At 43.8% G+C, this 20,454-nt stretch overlaps 2 protein-coding genes across 2 annotated transcripts in view; one reads left to right on the top strand and one right to left on the bottom strand.

Annotated features, from left to right (window-relative positions):
• Positions 1-20,454, top strand: part of mbd2 (methyl-CpG binding domain protein 2) — a 215,052-nt gene that overhangs the window by 12,903 nt on the left and 181,695 nt on the right. The gene's annotated exons all lie outside the window — the stretch shown is intronic.
• On the bottom strand, positions 8,191-11,580 carry lyz (lysozyme). The gene is made up of 4 exons (XM_079364866.1): positions 11,106-11,580; positions 10,010-10,165; positions 8,501-8,579; positions 8,191-8,412 (listed from the first exon to the last, which is right to left on the bottom strand). The coding sequence occupies exons 1-4, from the start codon at positions 11,230-11,232 to the stop codon at positions 8,346-8,348; spliced, it is 429 nt and encodes a 142-aa protein (XP_079220992.1). The 5' UTR covers positions 11,233-11,580; the 3' UTR covers positions 8,191-8,345.

The raw sequence follows: 20,454 nt of genomic DNA, 5'->3' as shown, positions 1-20,454 counted from the left end.
GTGTTGTATTACACTTTGTTTGGTTATGGTTTATATTTCACTCCACAGAGCCGGTAAAACAAAACCAAATTAAAAAACATTCACTTTCACAACTTTCACACATCCATCCATCATCCCCTCCCTCGGTTTCCTCGCCGCGCCGCCAGGTCAGGGTCTCCGTGGTAACAGAGCGGAGACGTTTTGCTGCAGGGTTGGAGGTGGTAAAGTTTCGACAGAGCTCGTGTCGGGTCCGGATTGCAGCTGTCCGATGACTCAGAGACGATTTGTCCCGAGAGGAGCTGAAAGGCGAGCTCATCCTGTGTCACGCGTGTGACGACGTGCCCAAACATCTCTGCGTGAGCTGCGTGTGTGAACGCACGTCGACCTGCTGCATTCTGTTTCCTGTTCTCCTCCGTCTTCTTCTCCACGCTGCACTTCACATCTGTTCATCTACACGCAGCTCTCGTACAAACACGCTGACTGTCATCAGAGCGGCGTGCGGCGGACTCGTTCCCGTAGTGCAGAATGTGAGTCACGTGTTCAGCTGAGAACGTCACGTGTTTAAGCGCGGTGCTCATTCACACTGTTGTCAGTGAGCTTTTTTCTAAATGGATCAATATTTAAAATTCCCTCGGAGTAGGTTCAGTTGTCAGGACCGCCTCCGGGAAGCTGTGATTGGACGCACTCCCGCCTCGTGAAGCACGCCACGTTTTCTGACCGAGATTACAGCTGGAGGGAAGATCAGCTCGACTCTGCTCTCTGATCAGAATCAGGTTTCACCCAAACGTCCTCGCCTCCTCCCTTTAACTCTGACTGACTCTTTAAGAGTCCAGAAAAGTCCGTGCCTTATCTGCAAGAACTTCTTCTTCTTTTAGTGGATTCTCTGAAACCTCGTTAGCCGACGTTTCCACGACGACTTCCTGAGCTTTAATGAGCAGTGTGTAAGCTGCCAGCTCACCGCGGCCTTTTTAAAATGATTTCAGTCAAGCAGAATCATCTAGAACGAGCCTGTTTGAGCACACGGGGTCAGAGGACGTCTCTCCTCTAGCGCCCCCCTCAGGACACACTTCATGTTGAATGGTCTTTATCCAACACTCTGTGAGTGCTGCAAGCACTGATGTCTCTGTCATGACTGATCCATGATTCATCGCAGCAGCACTCGTGTGTGAGCGCTGTCAGATGGACGGTGTGTGTGTGTGTGTGTGTGATGTTTTTTCCCTCTAAAAGCCGACAGATAAGGAGGCATTTTTTAAAGCACATTTGTTTTCTGCGGAGCGAGAATCGTCCATTAATGCAGATTTATGCAGATTGGCTGGATGGAGTCGTTTGGAGCGAAAAAGAGCCGCGGAGAGTCGAGGAGTGATTACTAATGGGTTTTTATAGCTGGACCAGAGAGAGAGGGCAGCGGCCGGCCCGTGTGTGTGTGTATGTGTGTGTGTGTGTGTGTGTGTTTCTCCTTTGGAAACAACCATTTTAAATCTTCACAGAATTCTCTGTCCTGCTGCTGGGACTGTTGTTGCTAATTTATTTATGTTGCTTTTATTGCTGAGTTGTTTTTCTTTCTTCTCTCTCTCTCTCTCTCTCTCTCTCTCTCCTCTCTCTCTCTCTCTCTCTCTCTCTCTCTCTCTCTCTGTCTGTGTGTGTGTGTGTGTGTGTCTCTCTCTCTCTCTCTCTCTCTCTCTCTGTCTCTCTCTCTCTCTCTCTCTCTCTCTCTCTCTCTCTCTCTCTCTGTGTGTGTGTGTGTGTGTGTGTGTCTCTCTCTCTCTCTCTCTCTCTGTCTCTCTCTCTCTCTCTGTCTCTCTCTCTCTCTCTCTCTCTCTCTCTCTCTCTCTCTCTCTGTGTGTGTGCAGTGGATGGCCGACACCTTTATGTTGTTTGAATCAGAAGTCTTGGTTAATTAATGCTGTAATTAAATAAACACCTGAACTGAATAAACATGAACTCACAGAATAAAATCTGACAAAGCATCCTTAGCATTTAGCATCGTTAGCATCAGAGGAAAAAGACGTTACGAGTCATTGTGTAAGGATGCTTGGAGTGTAGAGGAACATGGAGGAGAACAGAAAACAAATTCATCACAGTTTGACATAGTTCACTTCCCTCTGACAAAAACAAATTCACTGTCAACACTTGGACATGAAGATGACAGAAAGCTGTGCTCCAGTGTTCGTCGTCGTGTTTTTGTTGTTTGTTCTTGTGTAGTTCTGTTCGAACTGATCACAGATGATTCTGATTGGAATCACTCAAACTGAGCCTCTCCACATATTTCCCCCCCTCAGATACACACAGAAGAACAAACAGTCGTGCTCTCCTCTCGCTGAAGGAGCGTCTTCCTCTGGGGAAGACGGAGCTGAAGAGGCGTTCACTTCACGTGGGACTGTTCCTTTAAATGTGCAGACCGCTCTTCTTATCTGATCGAGACTAAAGATCCACACTGCTGACTGAGAAAAGACTCTGTGTGTGTGTGTGTGTGTGTGTGTGTGTGTGATTATTAGCTGTGTATCTCTTCATTTGCAGAGGCGCTGATTCAGACTCCTGCAGCATTTCTTCAGCTGCTGGTAATTAGCGGCTGTTGAGACACAGAGAATGATCTGCTTCAAAGTCATCCAGCAGGCGAGCTGAGCGCGCCGTCACTCAGCTGAACGGCCTCGATTAAGCCGCAGATTATCAGGATTTTCTAATTATTAGGGAGTAATTAAGGCTGAGCCGAGGATTATCAGAGCGAAACATGAAAATGCTGAAACACTGCAGAAGAAAACATTCAGACATGTTAATACGCTGAAACTCCAACACAAAGAAACAGAGAAACAAAGAGCTGATCCTGAAGAACAAAGAGCCGGCGCTCTCCTCGTGTTAGACCGACGGATTCACCGTGACGGATGGGAGAAAGAGGGATCAGGTACTCCGCTACCTTCAGGACCCAAACGGGGAAAAGAGGGATCCTGCGTGTCGACGCGAGCGAAACAAAGCGGACATTTCCATAAACTGGAAATGAAGGATTCAAAAGGCTCAAATGATTTATCAAACTGGATCAACAGGATTCAAACTAACACATATTGGCTCATTCGTGGTGCAGGTGGCTCAGTGGTTAGTGCACGCGCCCCATGTACGGTAGCTGCAGTTCTCTGAGCGGCCTCCTAGTCTGTCTGTGTGTCAGCCTTGTGATTGGCTGGTGACCAGTCCAGGGTGTAACCCCGCCTCTCGCCCCCTGACCTCAACCCTCCTGCATAAAGCGCCCGCACATGATAGGTGGATGTAAAGCGGCACATTAAGACTCTCAAACCGGAGGAAGAATCGTCCAATCAAAAGGCTGCGAGCCGAGGAGCGAGGTTCAGTCAGAGGAGGGAGAACGTCGCCTGTGCTCGAAGAAAGCTTCTCTCTGCGGTTTCATCTTTAATTCAAGTGTTTTCAGAGCAGGCAAAAGGCCTCAGCAGACAGGCGTGCTAATTGTAGCCACGCCCCCCTTGTTAGCGCGGCAGGGTGGAGGCGGTGTCGAGGGGTTAATGGAGACGCTCGTGATTAGCACGGACGCTCGCTGCATTAATTGGAGCTTCGTTTTCATCCAGAGGCTGCGTGTTTAATATTCCTCTGGAAGGCCGTTTGCTCTGCACACTGTTTCTATGAAGTGGAATTTATAAAGACGGGCTTAACGAATCAATTTGGGTCTAATGGTGGAAGCAGGAAGGGGGCGGGGTTTTGCTCGGAGGTCTCTGCAGGGAGCCTGATGATTATATCCCCACTTTACGGGTTATTAAGAGACGTCAGTGTGGAGCTGAGTGCTCATTAACACAAACACATGTCGGTCCTTAATTACATGTGAACGCTTGCCTTTTCGACTTGCCGCTCCCCGCTCGCCACTTCCCTGCTCCCCGCTCGCCGCCCTCCGACCTCAACAACAAGTCTTTACTTCATGGAATATTCTGGCTTTCACAGGGTTTGTTATAATTCAGAGACTGCTGCAGATGTTATCCTTGCACTCCTGCAGGAGCCTACACACACACACACACACACACAACACACACACACACACACACGGGTCACCTGCTGTGAGCACGGATCTACAAGCGAAACATTGCAACTCAAGACAACTGAAGAAGAAGAAGAAGTACTTTATTGATCCTGCTCTTTTTGACTGTGTTGTTGAACATGCTACACACACACACACACACACACACACACACACACACACACACACACACACACACACACACAGGCTGAAACACACACACACACTTGTGCACAAACAGAATGATATGGACATGCACTGATGGAGAGACGTCAGAGAGAAAGAAAGCTGGAGGGAGTGGGTTTGGTGCCTTGCTCAAGGGCAGTGCTCAGGAAGTGAACTGGCACCCCTCCAGCTACCAGACCGATTCCCTATGGAGTGAGATCAGACCGGGACTTGAACCGCAGACCCTCTGTTTCCTCCCATCGAGCATCTTAAGAAAACAAACCCCTGTGGTTCACTGCACGTATGAACCAGTCCTGCTCTGAGCTGGATCACTGGACTCCATGTCCCATCATCCCTCACTGTCCAGCTTCATCCTGCAGGAGACACTGATGTGACCTCCACTTTGTTTGTTTGTTGTTTTTTTGTCGTTTGTTTGTATTTCGGTCGAACCACGAAAATAATCGAGTAAATAATTTCTTCTTCAGCTTCTTTTAACGCAAACTGACTTTCAGTCTCTCTCTCTCTCTCTCTCTCTCTCTCTCTCTCTCTCTCTCTCTCTCTCTCTCTCTCTCTCTCTCTCTCTCTCTCTCTTTCAGAATCCTTCTGTGCACCAGCCTCAGGTTTATCATCATCATCATCCTCATCATCCTCTTCATCGGAAAACAACAAACCAATCACCAGCCAGAGACTCTGACAGGGGGTCACTTCAACCTTCAACATCACGCAGCAACATGACTGAAGCAATAAAGGGCGTCAGCAATAAACATGACACCAGCAACAACAACAACAACAACATATCAACAACAACAACAACATATCAACAACGACATATCAACCAAGAGCTGCACCAAGTGAACAGGAGGAGCAGCAGCAGTAATAAGTAGAGAGTCTTTTTCCTCTCTGTGATTTCAAACACACACTTTACACTCTCTCACTTCACAAACACACGTTCACGTTTTCTGGGGGGGAGGACACACACACACACACATACACACACACAAAGACCCTCAGCGATCCCAAAGTCCGATTGCAAACTGCTGGACGGCTTTTGCTAACCCTTTGAACTCTTCTTGTGCTCCTTTTTTTTTTTGTTTTTTTTTGGATGTTTGTGGTGTCCGACTGTCGTCCGCTTTAAAGAAGTCTTCAGGGGTTTTAATGAAACAATAATGAGTATTTACATGAAGATGAAATAGAACAATTGCTTATTTAAGATACATTTTATACTTTGAGAGAATAAATGTACCTGTACATTTGTTGAGTGGAGTAAATAAATGATTTTATTCACAAGTCGTCGCTCCTTTTTTTACATCTTGATAGACGACTATCGGATGGTTTATTGTTTGTTTGTTTTGGTTTTTTTTGTTGGGGGGGGGGGGGGGGTAGTTATGGGTTTATCAGACAGTCACAGTCAGAAATCGGGGAGAGAGAAAAATGCAGGAAAGGATTTGAACCCGGGTCCACCGGCTTGGTGGACTGAAGCCTCCTTTAAGATGTTGAGTTTGTGTTTTTATGGTGGAATGAGAAGAGACAGAGATCCCTCTGGTGTTTGAAGGACAGAGCTGACAACCTGTGAGCTCACTCAAACCCGAGTAAGAGGGGTAACTCATGAAGTATGTTACTATGACTATGACACACCCTCTCCTTAAATGGGCATATCTGCAGACTTAATTTCCCAGAGTTCATAGTGTTGTGACATGACACATAAGATCCCACGTGAATGAAAAGGGAGAGAAGGTGAAACAAACGAACTCTGCTGCAAGTCAGAAAGAGAGAAACGTCTTTTATTTGGCACCGTGGCTGTGAGTGAGTGAAGTTAACGAGGTAAAACCTAAAACACCTGATGTCACATGACATCGTGCTGTCAAATCACAAAGTGCCGACTCATTCGTATTAAACCATTTGGAGCCCCTGCAGCCTCGTGCGCTCCAGGTGACGTCACATTCAGGGTTCAAGGAGAACAGCCTGAACCGAACCTGGTGGCTGTTTAATTTCCTGAATCTTTCCTTCAGTCCGTTTGAACCTTTTCTTCAAACTTCAGGGGAGCCTGGTGCACGTGGCTGACTGAGCAGCTTTTGTCCGTTACACCAACACAAACTGAAACGTTGAAGTATCTTTGAAATGAAACGTCCAACATGTGGCTGCTCCGCTCAGCTCTCCACACTCCTCTGTTAATGAAGTGGAGCTCCACATCTACCGTCCAGATTGCTGCGTAATGGCCTCATCCCTTTTCCTGCTCCCGTGTGGATGAACCCTTCGGCCTTGTGACCTTTAATCGACGTCGCCCTCGGATCAGACGTCACACTTCCATCTCCACAGCTGGGAAGACAGGCGAACTAATCAGCGTGTTGTTTGTTCTGTCAGAAGCTCTGCACGTACAGTTCTCGGTCCAGATGTTGGCCTCTGTATGCGTGACGGTATGTGACTGTGTGCGGTGTTCGTGTGCTTGTTTGTGAGTGTGTTAAAGACAGAGTGAGACACACCAGACTGCCAGCTCGGCTCTCATTTGCATCTGCTAATGGCTCTATGATGCCAGTTTCTGATCACGGCAACGACACATTTAAAATCCTGCTTCTCCGCCAGATGCTCCCTCCCCTCTCTCGCTCTCCCTCCCCTCCTCTCTCTCCCCCTCCTCCTCTCTCTCTCTCTCTCCCTGTAAACGTGGCTCAGTTCGTGCTCTGCATCTGATCACAGCAGCGGAGGTGAAACAGGAGACATGAAGCTGCTGCAGGTGACGATGCCGTCGCTGATCACGATAAAGCTTTCATGCATTAAAGCCATTAACAGGTCACAAGAAAACGAAACACTCAAATGCATCTGCAGCCTCCTCTCTTCTGTGGCTGCAGGTATTTGCTCCCTTTCAGACAGTGAGTCAGAGAAATATCAAAGGATTGGCGGTTATATTCGCCTAAAGGGCTGCATGTGCACTGCGTGAACTTTCAGAGGGGACGAGGATCTCAGTCCATGTATCACTGGGGACCAGGGTCTAATCCAAGTGTCTTTCATGAAAAGAGTCCCTGCTCAGGGGGGGGGGGGGGGGCTCTTTGAAAGTGGGCCTTACAGCCTGCAGTGTGATGACAAGACACACAAGAGAAGCCAGTACAAGCTGAGTGTTGATTGGTCTGACTGGGAATTAGATTATTATTATTATTTGATTTCTGAAGCGACCTTTGCTTCACCTGCTACCGTGACCGTCATTAAAAGTTACGTCATCCCGTGTCCATATTTCCTACAGACAAAGACCAGTGATGTCATCCTGTGTTTTAATCAGAGCGGTTTGGGATCGTTTAGAAAATCCCCCATATCAGTACTAACATGAGTGTGCGTGTATTATAATTAGTCATGGTTATTTTTGGACGATCTGATTGGTTCCAGCCAAACAAACAGTCGCGATGTATTATTGTGAGAAAACAAACAAACAAGCAGCAGCAGCTTGTGTTGTCTGTGCTGCTTCACTCCCATGATTGAACAGCGCTCTGTTTGCTCCTGGAGCTGAAATGACAACAAGCTTTTCAAACTTAACGAAACAGAAAATGATGAAAAAGGCCCCAAAAATATCGAGTAAACAGCAGCATGTTTAAAATATATGATTTGTTTTATCTATGACATTAATTGACAGATATTTCTCCTCACATTGTTGACGTAGAATCTTTAAAGAAGCAAGTACAAAAAAAAGTCCTATTTAAGTTTATTTTCCATTCATCATCATGCCGTTGTTTCAGCATAAACATCCAATGTCAGCTGAACTCCCCTGACAGCACTCTTCAGTTAGGAATGACAATAACTAAGTGTAAAGACAGAACTGATTTGATGTGTTCTGATGTCAGAGTTTCAGGCGTGTTGTGTGCTCATGAAGGAGGCGGGATTTATGAGCTGTACTGCAGCCAGCCAGGAGGGGGAGCTGTTTTTACTTTAATTTATAGGAAGCTATCATGGCGTCTGACTTTGTGTAAAGAATGGGTCTATGAGAAAAAATCAACACATTTCTGTCCCCTGATTATTTCCATTTAATCAAGTTCAGAAAAAAATAAACACACTACAAATTAGGATACAACTTTTTTTCATGAGAGTCGTTTTTATTTGTTTTATTTTACTCCTTCAGGATCAAACATAAAAAAACAACCATTTGAATCCTCGGCTTCTGCAGATGTGACTTATTATTAGGGATGCTGATGACAGTTTTCCGTCCACGTGATGGTTAAACGCCACATCCTGCCAAGTAGGAGCTAAGGTCCTGATTCTCGCAACGGACGCGCCAAGCCACCCTACAACCAGACAGAACAACATCCAGTGACTTTCTCCCCATGTACATACAGTATCTAAGTACTTTCTACATGTCAAATCAGATCTTACCAGGCTCGGATGCCGTTAGGATCCCTGACGACACGCTTGGCACAAGTGATGGCGGTGTCGACATCATCAGTCAGAAGCTCTGAGAGGGAGAACAAGAAAATCAGTCAAACTCGAAGATTATTAAGATTAGTGATGTTTCGTTATAACAACATGTAAGAGCTCTTTTCCCCTTCTGTCATTATTTAATACATCACTGCAGAAACAATCTCTTCTACACACTGCTTGGATCTTTACCTCTCTTAAAAATACTGCGGCGCAGTTACCACCAACTCAAAATATTACTTTTATTTTGTGCTGTGGTTACGCTTGGCGTTTATGAATCAGGCTTTTGTATTAGTCAGTCCTCTTTTGTTTTATTTTAACAACTTTAAGAGCCATAAAAGCTGCAGAATCCAGAAGTGCAAATACCTGCAGTTCCTCAAGTGTCCAGTAGGAGGTGGCTGCAAAAGCTTGTGACATGGCCACTACTGTTAGGAGGTCCCTGTGTGTGTGTGTGTGTGTGTGTGTGTGTGTGTGTGTGTGTGGCATGTTCTCTCCCTGCCTGTGTGCCTGGAGAGTTGACCTAATTAGCCAGGGACACACAGGTGTGTAAGGGGGCGGGGCAGAGGTGAACAAAGGTGTTTGGGGTGAGCAGTGGACTGTGTGGCTTGAGAGAGAGAGGGTTTTTTTACCGGATGAGGATGATGGAATAAGTTTTTGGAAGGTGAGGTCTTTCCTCCTGGACAGGGTTTTTTTGGAGCTTAGAATTTGGAGGACCGGATGTAGCAAAAAGAGACCTGATTCTCCCGGGGTGTGTCAAAAAGGAAGTAGGCCGCCAGACCGGTGAGTGCCAAACGAACGGCCATTTTCTGTTTCCTTTTTTTTTGTAGAGGATACTTTTTTCTGTTTCAGCGGACTTGGACATTTTTTTTGCATGTTTAAAGGGGGACATTATTTTTTTCTGTGGCAATGACACTTGAATGGGTTTGTTTGTTTTTTGTTAAAGATGGAGATAAAGCCTGCATTTAATTTCCTCTAGTGCAATTTTGATTTATTTTGAGAAATTAAGGTAACCCTAACCCAGTGACATTATTGAGACACAGTAGGCTTTGAATAAGATATATAACTGTGACCTGAAAAAATATTAAGGGGATCGTTATAAGCTCTTGAAGTCCCATCCACATCCAAATGCCCATTTTGAGAACAGATATAGATGTGCCCTGCTCATGAAACAGATTTAGCCTGAATAGCTCATTTATTTATCAGCACACACTGAACCGGGGAAGTTATTTGATAATAGGCTAAAAGCCAACCACGTTGATGGTTGAGGTAGAAATTCCAAAATGGCCACCGCCATCATTCGTCTTCAAACTTAAGCCACGGAGACTACGTCCATGTTTTATACAGTCTATAACTATAATCCATTCTTATTGAATTTTTCTCTGAAGTTCAAATCATGCAGTCGTAGAGCTTTCTTGAATATTATAAATACTTAAGCCTGCAGCAACAAAGTCAAAGTTCATTACTGACCGCTGCATTTGATGTTGCATGCATTCGATTGGAAACTTCCGTCATCACACCAGTAGCGACTGTTGATCTGGAAGATGCCGTAGTCGGTGGATTTGTCACTGTTGCGGTTGATGGCTTGAGTGTTGTAGTGCGATTCCCACTCGGACAGACAGACCCCTGCACAGGAAACCAACATCACAATCTGAGACAGGAAAGTTACATGTGGCAACGCAGCAGCCCCACATCCCCATGTTTACAAGAAATACAGGAGCCTTGTCTGGGGTTAGCCCTTTAGGAACGCTTCATGGAATACTGAACATACTACAGTTTTAAAGGACCAGAAATATTTCAAATAAGATTTCACTACAGTCCCCTGTGGACGTTTGTGGTTCGCCTGCTGCACTGCGCACAACTGGAAGGAGTTTGCTAAGGAGTGAAAACAGCACAAAGTGGTAGAGGGAGTGAGAACTCTGCTCCCAGACTTCTCCACAAGAAAGACAGCAGCAGCATCAGTAAAGACCCAAACCCACACAGGGGCCACAGTCCAATGCCCCCCCGAGCCATCCGGTCAGAGATGCTGGAAACTCTGTGTATAATGTTGGAGGATATTCTCCTTCAAGATTTGCTATTAAGACACACTTAACCATTTTTGCTTGTAGCTTTGTCCTTGTTTTATCTCATTGCATTAAACCCTTAAGTGTTCTATTAATCTTTTAACATGTGTGTTTATTCATTATGTGACTCATTTGAACTGATAACACATTTCAGCTGTATACCTAGAGTGTCCCATCTACTCTTTCTGTATGCCGAGGAACTTAAAGAGGAACAGGTTCGTCAGCTTCTACATGCCTGAACAGAGAGAAATGTCAGAGACAAGAGACTCAAACCCAGGTGAGACTCACGAGACTGCAGGTGAAGACAATGAGGGCAATTAAATCTGGAGGGAAACCGAAAGGGCAGGAAGAAACACTGGACATGACACACACGGGGAAAGACGATGAAATAGAGCAGGAAACACTTAATAGAATAAAAGTGTAAACATGGGAGAGAAGGATCGAGACACAGTCACACAGGACAGGAAATATAAACACTGAAATCTAAACCAGCTGGTACTCACAGTCAGCCAGGCTGACACCGCGGTAGCCATCCATCCCGCTGCTATTCAGCTTTCGGGCCCAATCACAGCGCTGAAAGACTTTAGCGCTGGCCGCAGCCACCAGGAGCAGGAACACCAGAGCTCTCATCTTTGACTCACTGCAGGGTCAAGTGTGCTGCGCCAGCTGACTGTTGTCCTTTTATCGGCTGCTGAGGTTCGCTCACTTCCACTTCCTCTTGGAAACTTGTTTGTGCAGTTTTAGCAGAACTGTGTTTCTTCCACTTCTCAGAGCCATCATGTGAAATGTTTTGTTTGTTTTCAGTCGGTGCACGTTGTATCAGCATGATAACACAGACTAGCAGTCGGGGGGAAATTCCAGATGGGAGTCTGGCATAAGTTCACATTTAGTGTTCTGGTAAACAAAGTAATGTTTACTTTCACTTTTACCGACCAGTGCAATATGTGAAAGCCCCTGGTTCCTGTTCTTGTTTCCTCATTTCTATTCCTCCAGTGTCACCATGACAGTCAATCAGTGAAAGAGCGTGAACATGAATCAGGAAGCGTGTGCTGCTTGTGATCTTGCTTGTGTGTTCTCGTGCACCCTCAGACATCCACAGAGGAATGGACTGCAGCCGGTGATAGCACCGTGAATTTTGCCTCACTTGCAGTCGTCGTTATCTGCCCTGTTTCAAGGTCAGATATTGTTTTACAGATATCACTGTGCAAAAATGCTTACAAAGACCTGCAGCTCTGCACAATTTGCCTTTGTTTTTCATCTGATTTTGGAGCGAGATGTCAGCACCTTCACTTTCTGCTGTGCACAGTCACTTTCACAATGCAAAGTTATATAGGGGTCGACAGCTCCATGGTTACAGCGAAGGCAGATCAGCATGAAAGCATTGTTCTTCCTTTTAAGGCATTATGTGTTTAATATTCCCTGTGTGTGTGTGTGTGTGTGTGTGTGTGTGTGTGTGTGTGTGTGTGTGTGTGTGTGTGTGTGTGTGTGTGTGTGTGTGTGTGTGTGTGTGTGTGTGTGTGTGTGTGTGTGTGTGTGTGTGTGTGTGTGTGTGTGTGTGTGTGTGTGTGTGTGTGTGTGAGAGAGAGGGGGGAGAGAAAGAGATCAAGATGGCGGTGTGACCTCGTGTGGTCACGTGATGGCGGACGCTGAACACAGGTCTCCCAACCTGGTCTATTGTCTAGAGACGGACCTGATCTATGTCTCTGCAGCGTCTGAAAAGCCACAGGTGTGTGTGTGTGTGTGTGTGTGTGTGTGTGTAAAGGGGGGGAGAGAGAAAGAAAAGAGCACACCCTGAAAGCTCGAATTTGTATTCGACGGAGTTCACAGAGAAACACACACGGGACACAGCGGCCCAAATAAAGAAAACAAAAGTGAAAAAAATCAACAATTTCTCTCTCCTGATTATTTCGATTTAATCAATTTCAGAAAAAAATAAACATATGTCTTCATTTGTATTCTTTTACTCCTTCAGGATCAAACATAAAAAAAACAACTGAATCCACAACTTCTGCAGATGTGAGTTATTATTAGTGATGCTGATGACAGTCTTCTTTCCACGTGATGGTTAAACGCCACATCCTGCCAAGTAGACACTAAGGTCCTTTTTCTGGCAATATAAATTCCAAGTCGTCCTCCAACCAGACAGAACAACATCCAGTAACTCATCTTTCCCACCTCCATCTACATATCTAAGTACTTTCTACATGTCAAATCAGATCTTACCAGGCTCGGATGCCGTTAGGATCCCTGACGACACGCTTGGCACAAGTGATGGCGGTGTCGACATTATCAGTCAGAAGCTCTGAGAGGGAGAACAAGAAAATCAGTCAAACTCGAAGATTATTAAGATTAGTGATGTTTCGTTATAACAACATGTGAGAGCTCGGTTCCCCTTCTGTCATTATTTAATACATCACTGCAGAAACAATCTCTTCTACACACTGCTTGGATCTTTACCTCTCTTAAAAATACTGCGGCGCAGTTACCACCAACTCAAAATATCATTTTTATTTTGTGCTGTGGTTACGCTTGGCATTTATGAATCAGACTTTTGTATTAGTCGGTCCTCTATTGTTTTATTTTAACAACTTTAAGAGCCATAAAAGCTGCAGAATCCAGAAGTGCGAATACCTGCAGTTCCTCAAGTGTCCACTAGGACAAAAGCTGCAAAAGCTCTTGAAGTCCCAAAGTTAAAATGCCCATTTTGAGAACAGAAATATGTCCGGCTTATGAAGCTCATTTATTTATCAGCACACACTGAACTTATTCTATAACAACTCATCTGTTTTGATTTATAGAAGGTTAAGAGTTATAACTAGGTAGAATTTCCAAAATGGCCACCGCCATCATTCGACCTCAGCCACTGAGACTACGTCCAAGAAATACAGGAGTCTTGTCTGGGGTTAGCCCGTTAGGAACCGTTCATCGAATACTGAACATACTACAGTTTTTAAGGAGCTGAAATATTTAAAGTATACAAAAATAAAAAGAGAATATTTTGAAAAGACAACAAAATAGAGCAGGAAACACTTAAAACTATAAATAATCAAATTTGATTTGATTTGATTTGATTTGAAATAGAATAAAACTGTAAACATGGGAGAAAAGGATCGAGACACGAAATATAAACACTGAAATATGAATCAATGAATCAATGAATCTAAACCAGCTGGTACTCACAGTCAGCCAAATCAAAGCGACTGAATACTTTAGCGCTGGCCGCAGCCACCAGGAGCAGGAACACCAGAGCTCTCATCTTTGACTCTCTGCAGGGTCAAGTGTGCTACGCCGGCTGACTGTTGTCCTCTTATCGGCTGGTGGGATCCTCACTTCTGCTCTCTCATCTTAGAAACCACTTCATCCAGTTTTAGCAGAACTTTCAGCCTCTCAGAGTCACTTTTTTTTTTTTTAATCATGTGAACTTTTTTGTTTGTTTTCAGTCGGTGCACGTTATATCAGCATGATAACACAGACTGGCAGTCGGGGGGAACTCCAGGTGGGAGTCTGCTATAAGTTCACATTTAGTGATGAAACATTCAGTGTTCTGGAAGCATGAAAGCATGTGTGCGCGTGCTGTAGCAAACTGATAAAACATCCGTATCAAGTAATAACTGACTTTTTTATTATCATAAATAGCCGGAGTAGTAAGAGTAGATTATTTTCATCTGAATTAAACACTAAAATATAAACGTATTAACATTTTAAAAAGGTTCCCTTGCCTTGTAATGAGTGTGACGAACTGGCCATGAAACTGGACGCATTTGTCGCAGGTCGTAAAGGAAAATAAGTAATGCATATTTATGGTAGGCCTACTTGTAGCAACTTGAGACTTTCTTTTAAATGTAAGGTGCGCTACAAATAAAATGTATTATTATTTTGTGAATCTGATTTCATTACACATCAATTAAAAAAAACATATATTTTTTTAAACAAAAGTTGTTCATTTTCTATTGATCTATCTGAGTTAACCAGCTCAACAGGAAGCCTGTAGTCAACTCAAAAACATTTTCTTTTTGGAACTTCATTTGTGTGAAACCATTCATGCAAACACAACACGCCAAGAAGAGGGAATCAACAACTGCAGGAGAAACATTAAACAGTTTAAGACATGAAAAGTAAGAATAATAAATAATAAATGTGTGTGAGGTGTGTCAGGCAAACAGACTTTAGTGTGTGTCTTTGTATGAGTGTGTTGCTGCAATCATAAAATAAATACACTGAATCTCCTGTCTTATCGTCATAACATGGCTGACTATGTGGCACAATAAGAAGTGCAAAATATTCATGTTTTTTCTTGGACCTTGATGTGAATTTAAGATTATTGATTGGCTTATTGCAATTTCACAAAATTCAGCGGATGTGTGTTGTGTAAATAAATGTCAGCAATGGGATGCATGTAACTCTTAGCCACTTTCATTTTTTCAAAGTAACTCTCAGGTGAAGAAAGGTCGGAGACCCCTGGAGTGTTTGTTTCATCTGTGGGCTCGTTCACCATGTTCCTCATTCTTTAGCTTATTACACTTCTTACCTTTGCTGCGACACGTGATGATTTGATCGATGCAGACTCTTAACACTACGTTACATCTTTTAACTGCTGTTCTAAAAACAGACCTGCAGTCACGTCGCGACCGTGTTTACTGTCAGTTTTAATGAAAAGAAAATGAAGGGAAACATACCGAGGACATGACCTTGGTGTCCTCAATGGTGGCTACATTGGGTTGCATACAAGTCGTGTTAGACTGTCAGCTCCCGCTGTGTGAGTGAATTGTTCAGGATACACGACTGAAGCTCACATTTTACTTCCTCACAGCGTTCAAGCTGACTGAAGGGTCCAATGTCAGAGAGCTCCAAATGTACAAGATAAACGAGGACAGAGCATTCACACTCACACAGGTGGAGGTAGAAGTCTGATATTTGTGTTAAGTTGTCTAATATGCACGGCTCAAATATACACTAGCAAAGACGCTTACACAGTCTCTCTCTCTTTCACTCACACACACACACACACACACACACACACTCACAACATTCACGAGCCTTCAGCAGATAAATTATAATATTGCCTGTAAGCTGAGGTCTGCAGATATTTCCTGGTGACAGTGGAAATCAGTTCACCTTTTGGAACAGCGCCATCTCTCGCAATGTCACAGCTTCCTTTCACCAATCAAACCCGAGAAGGGGCGGGACTTCTGCTGTCAGCATTGTGGACAACGATGGGGAAGTATTCAATAATCTGACTTCCAGGTCTAAACCAGGTCAGTTCTTGTTATTCCTGTTCTTGGTGATGTATATATTTGTGGATAAAAAGAGCACCAAACAATCATCACTGAGGGAAGTGGAGGTTTACTTTTGTAACCTAGCAACAATAATTGGATCTGAAGCGGAGGTTATCAGAGCTGCCAGTGCAAAAAACCCCAGCATTTGTGGACACAGGTGTTTATGTCTTACACATGTGATGTCGTAGTTTGCTAATGTTCTGTTCGGTCCACAAGGGGGCGCTCTTGGTTCATGTTTTGAACGTGTGTGTGAAAACCCGGGAGACGAATGAGCAAGAAAACAATCCTTTGAGAGGCAGTTTTATCGACTTTGATGATCATTACTCAGAAACTTTACAACTGGCCCTCAGTTCTCATCCTCACATTTTCTCGGACTACCCTCTAGTGGCCGTTAGAGGAACTGCAAGGAATGGTTCAAGATCTTAATAGTTGTCACTTTTTCCAGGAAATAACTTTTAACGTGCAAAATATTTTGACATTGAGGACAGAATTTAAATGTGAAAATAAATATTTGTTTTGGCATATCTCTTTTTTTTTTTTTTTTTTTTTAAAGAGAAATAACATTTTCTGGAAGTGTTTTTAAAATGTGGAAATATTTTGATGTGTGGGCTTATTTATTGGTGGAGTGTTTGAGTGTTTGGACTCTGAACCCATCAGAGTTGTGTTTGTGTCTGAGCAGATAAATCACCCTAATTCCTCTTTCTTCAGCTTGTTATTACTGTGAATCACTGAGCACTTCAGTTCACTTGGCATCAACACTTTGAAAAAGTTAGAAAATAAAATCGTGCTGCCCGTCACTGCTGATTCCCTTCGGAGACGTTTTTATCAAACAGGGCCGTACGCACGCTCATAATGGAGTTCCTGAACTCCATTTTCTGCACTAACTTTCATTCTCTGGCTGCGCCGTTTTTCCAGACTCTTCTTCATCAAAACACACACGCCTCGCCCTCCTCTCCTCTCTCTCTGCCTCATCTCAAACCTGAAACACAGACAGAGAACGCAATTAATCAGCCTGCCCGAGCAGAAGGCAGTCGGATCAATTAAGCTGCACACGGAGAGCTGAGACGAGAATGGATCCATCGGAGCCAGAGAGAGAAAAGAACCCGAGGAGATGTTCAAACTGTGTAAACAATGATCGAGCGTGGATGCATGTTCCAGATAAAAGTTTTAAGGTCTGACATCTAAGAGACACCTTTCCTAATGAGTTACCTCGAACTCATAAAGGTGTTTTGTTTCTTGACAAATATGAAACAAGTCGAGTATTTCTAAAGGGAGAATTTCGATTTTTGTGTCAGAAAGCCTGAAAGTCTTCTCTTTGTTGCACACTTTGGCCTTTAGCTGCTCTCAGACTAAACAGGGCGGATTGCATTCTCGCCTTGTTACTTGAATGCAGCTAATCAAGCAGAAAATAAACCGTGTCAATCCCGAATCGTGGGAGTTAAAAGTTCAACTCAAGTAAGTAAGTCGCCCAACAGCATGTCATCGTTGAGACGTCCTGAGGCTACGTCAGTTATTTCAGCATCCTCTCAGCCCCTTTTTGAATAAATAAATCTGCTTATTATTCAGCTCATAGAGGTGTAGTTAGCCAGATGGAGCCTCCTTGGACATGTGACTTTGAAGACAGAGGAGCTGACAACAGAGCTGAAACAGAACGCCGGTACTTGGTGTCCAATCAGAGTCCAGGTCCTGGAACTGACACGAGCTAACAGGTCATCAACCAGGGCAAAGTTCATCCAGGAGACTGAGGAAAGATAGTCATGGATCCTCCTTGGAATACACCTCGTCACCTGTTTAGCTGGAAAACCCATGTTGATCATTTCTAATTGGTCGAAACAATGCTGTTGGTATCATATTCTGTGACATCACCCAATATGATTTCAGAGTTTATACAATTTTTTGGGTCTTTGAGTTATACTATACTACAACTATGCTACATTTAATTCAGCGCCTAGACGGCATTTAAAAGCTGAATACAGGCGAAGATACAAGACTGTATACATGATTTTCATCCAAAGTCAAAGAACTACACATCCCACAATCCATTGCGAATTACAGTATATTATTTTTTTCTTAAAAGTAACTCTTGTCCTTACAGTATAGTGTGTTTAGTACTGTTAGACCAAATGTTGTACTATCTTGAAGTTTGTGTCACAGCGGCAGGACAAGGTGATTAGTACATTTCGCGTTAGCTCGCTAACTAGTTAGCCTGCTACCAAGACTGTTCGCGTCAAGGTTAGCATACATTGCCATGGTAACAGCGAGCTAAACCAATCAGAAACACTCTGTGATGGCGGGAAGTTTAGCTCTTTGCCCGCATATGGTGAATATATCTATATATTGTGTGATGTCACCAGCAGCCGCAGGACCTCGAGCGCACCTGGTCCCCTGCACCGGCTTCAAACGTACAACAAAGAGCAACAAGAACACGTAATATAGACTCCTCCATAAAGATCATTTTCTCGCCCTCAGTTTGGTTTCTAAAGGTCTCCAACAACCAGTCAAAGCAGACGACGTTAGCTCTGAACATTTCTTTGGCATCACGCCACTCTTTCCCCGCAGATCACTGCTGTCTGTCACACCCAACTGATCCGGGATCAGACGCACGCTACACGTGTCTGTACGTTAAAGTCAACGCTTTAATGACACACAGAACCACAGTTAATTTCACTGTTACTTCAGCTGCCATTATCGCAGCAGAGACAGAGCAGCGTGTGCTTCTTCCCGCTGAGCGCTCGCTGCTGTACTTACATTTTGTGAGCCGTAAAGATTAAGTGTTTGTCTAAGAGGAACAGCGGCATCGACAGCTTCCCAGCAGCTGGAAATAAATGTGTCCCAGGTGGTTTGAAGCAATCACATTTCAATGTCTTTTAAACGCTTCGTATTATTTATTTTTTTCAAAACTGAATTACTTTTCTGTCTGCACAGAATGCATCGAGGACAGAAGACACTTCCACAGGGTTCATGTTCATCCTGAAGAGGATGGTTATAGGATGAATATAACTCCATATGAGTTATATTAAGTCATTCCTAAAAGATGTGATTGTTTTTCATTGCTTGGTTAAAATGATCACAGAGAGTTGAATTTCATCTGTTATTTTCCTCAATCAGGATTTTGTTTTTGGCCACATTCCAGCTCGAAGTTTGATTTGTACTTGTGAGGCGACAGTCATGGATATTCTCCAAAAAAAAAAATCTGTCTCGCACTGTTTCTACTCTGGAGCTGTTTGTAGGCGAGTCCTGTTCACGTCTGAGTCATCCTCTAAAAGGTTTATTTTTGATGGTGTTTTTTTGTCACAGCTCACGGGTTGAAAAAAAACAGGGACGGAGGACCCAAATTGCAGGTAAAAATGAAAAATTATTTATTTTAAACTAAAAAACAAAAGAAAATGCAAAACAAAACTTTACTATTCAAAAACTTAATCCAACAAAAAAAAACAGAAGCAGGAAAAACAAGAGAACATCCAACTGGTACACACACAATGAACCGACTGAGACGCTGAGACTAAATAGACACTGTGGTAATCAAACACAGGTGAGGACAATCAGGGCAACCAGACAGGAGGGAAACACTGAGGACAACTACAAAACCTGACAGTGAAAACACAACCTAATCAAGATATTACAAAATAAAACAGGAAACTAGAAACCTTAACACACAAGAAACACTATTACAGACAACAGAGACACAGGACCCACTGAAGACAATAATATAAATAATAAAACATTAACACACAATTATTTTTTATAAATCTTCTTAAAAGCGCTAATAAAAGAAAATAACACGTGACATAACAAACTGCTTACAGCCGACAACAGACATCATTGTGTGTTGTGGTCAATTAGATGTCAAAGGAAGGCCCATGGCCTGACACACATTGTATACCTACTCATTCACTTACTTTGATTAAATGCGTCAGCCGTCATCGCTCACTGCTTAAAAACACTTTCATGAGTGAATCATTTCTTTCACTTCGAAACTCAAAGCCGCAGAGATTTGAGTGTTTTGTGTTCCAACCTGTGCGGACGTCTCAGACTCTGTAGCGTGATCCAACAGTGTGAATGTTGATGAGCGGAGTATTCAGCAGGGACGCACGCTGACCTTCCTCTCTGTGTCGCTGATTGGTAACAGCAGGGGGGGGGGGGGGGGGGGGGGGGGGGGGGGAGAGAGGGACAGAGAGAGAGAGGGACAGAGAGAGAGAGAGAGAGAGAAACGGGAGGGATGATGAGTTTTGTTCCAGGAGGCTGAGCTGTAAAAAGTGAAGTGCAATTCAACTCCCACAGCTCATCTCTTTTTGTGTGTGTGTGTGTGTGTGTGTGTGTGTGTGTGTGTGTGTGTGTGTGTGTGTGTGTGTGTGTGTGTGTGTAATCCATTCTGGCTCTCATATTGAAACTTTGTTGTGTTTCCAATTTCTAGAAAACCTCAATTACTGTTACTTCAAATAAAACTTGACTCTATTTAATTGAACACTCTCCATGACTGCAACACAACCTTCAATATTAAAAGAAAAGTGAATGACAATTTTCCATGGGCCATTTAACTGAGCTGTTATTAACAAATGAACTCTTAGCCATCCTC

The sequence above is a fragment of the Symphodus melops genome, assembly GCF_947650265.1.
Source record: "Symphodus melops genome assembly, chromosome: 16".
Taxonomy (NCBI): domain Eukaryota; kingdom Metazoa; phylum Chordata; class Actinopteri; order Labriformes; family Labridae; genus Symphodus; species Symphodus melops.
The sequence above is the reverse complement of the archived record's forward strand: the minus strand, read 5'-3'. Positions and strand labels throughout refer to the sequence as shown.

What these genes read in the sequence shown, in the direction of transcription:
- lyz (XM_079364866.1), bottom strand. Translation starts at nt 11,232, where the DNA reads ATGAGAGCTCTGGTGTTCCTGCTCCTGGTGGCTGCGGCCAGCGCTAAA. An exon ending in ATGCAACATCAAATGCAGCG is followed by an intron (nt 8,580 to 10,009) that starts GTCAGTAATGAA and finishes TCTCCCTCTCAG; the next exon opens with AGCTTCTGACTGATGATGTC. An exon ending in CCTAACGGCATCCGAGCCTG is followed by an intron (nt 8,413 to 8,500) that starts GTAAGATCTGAT and finishes GTCTGGTTGTAG; the next exon opens with GGTGGCTTGGCGCGTCCGTT.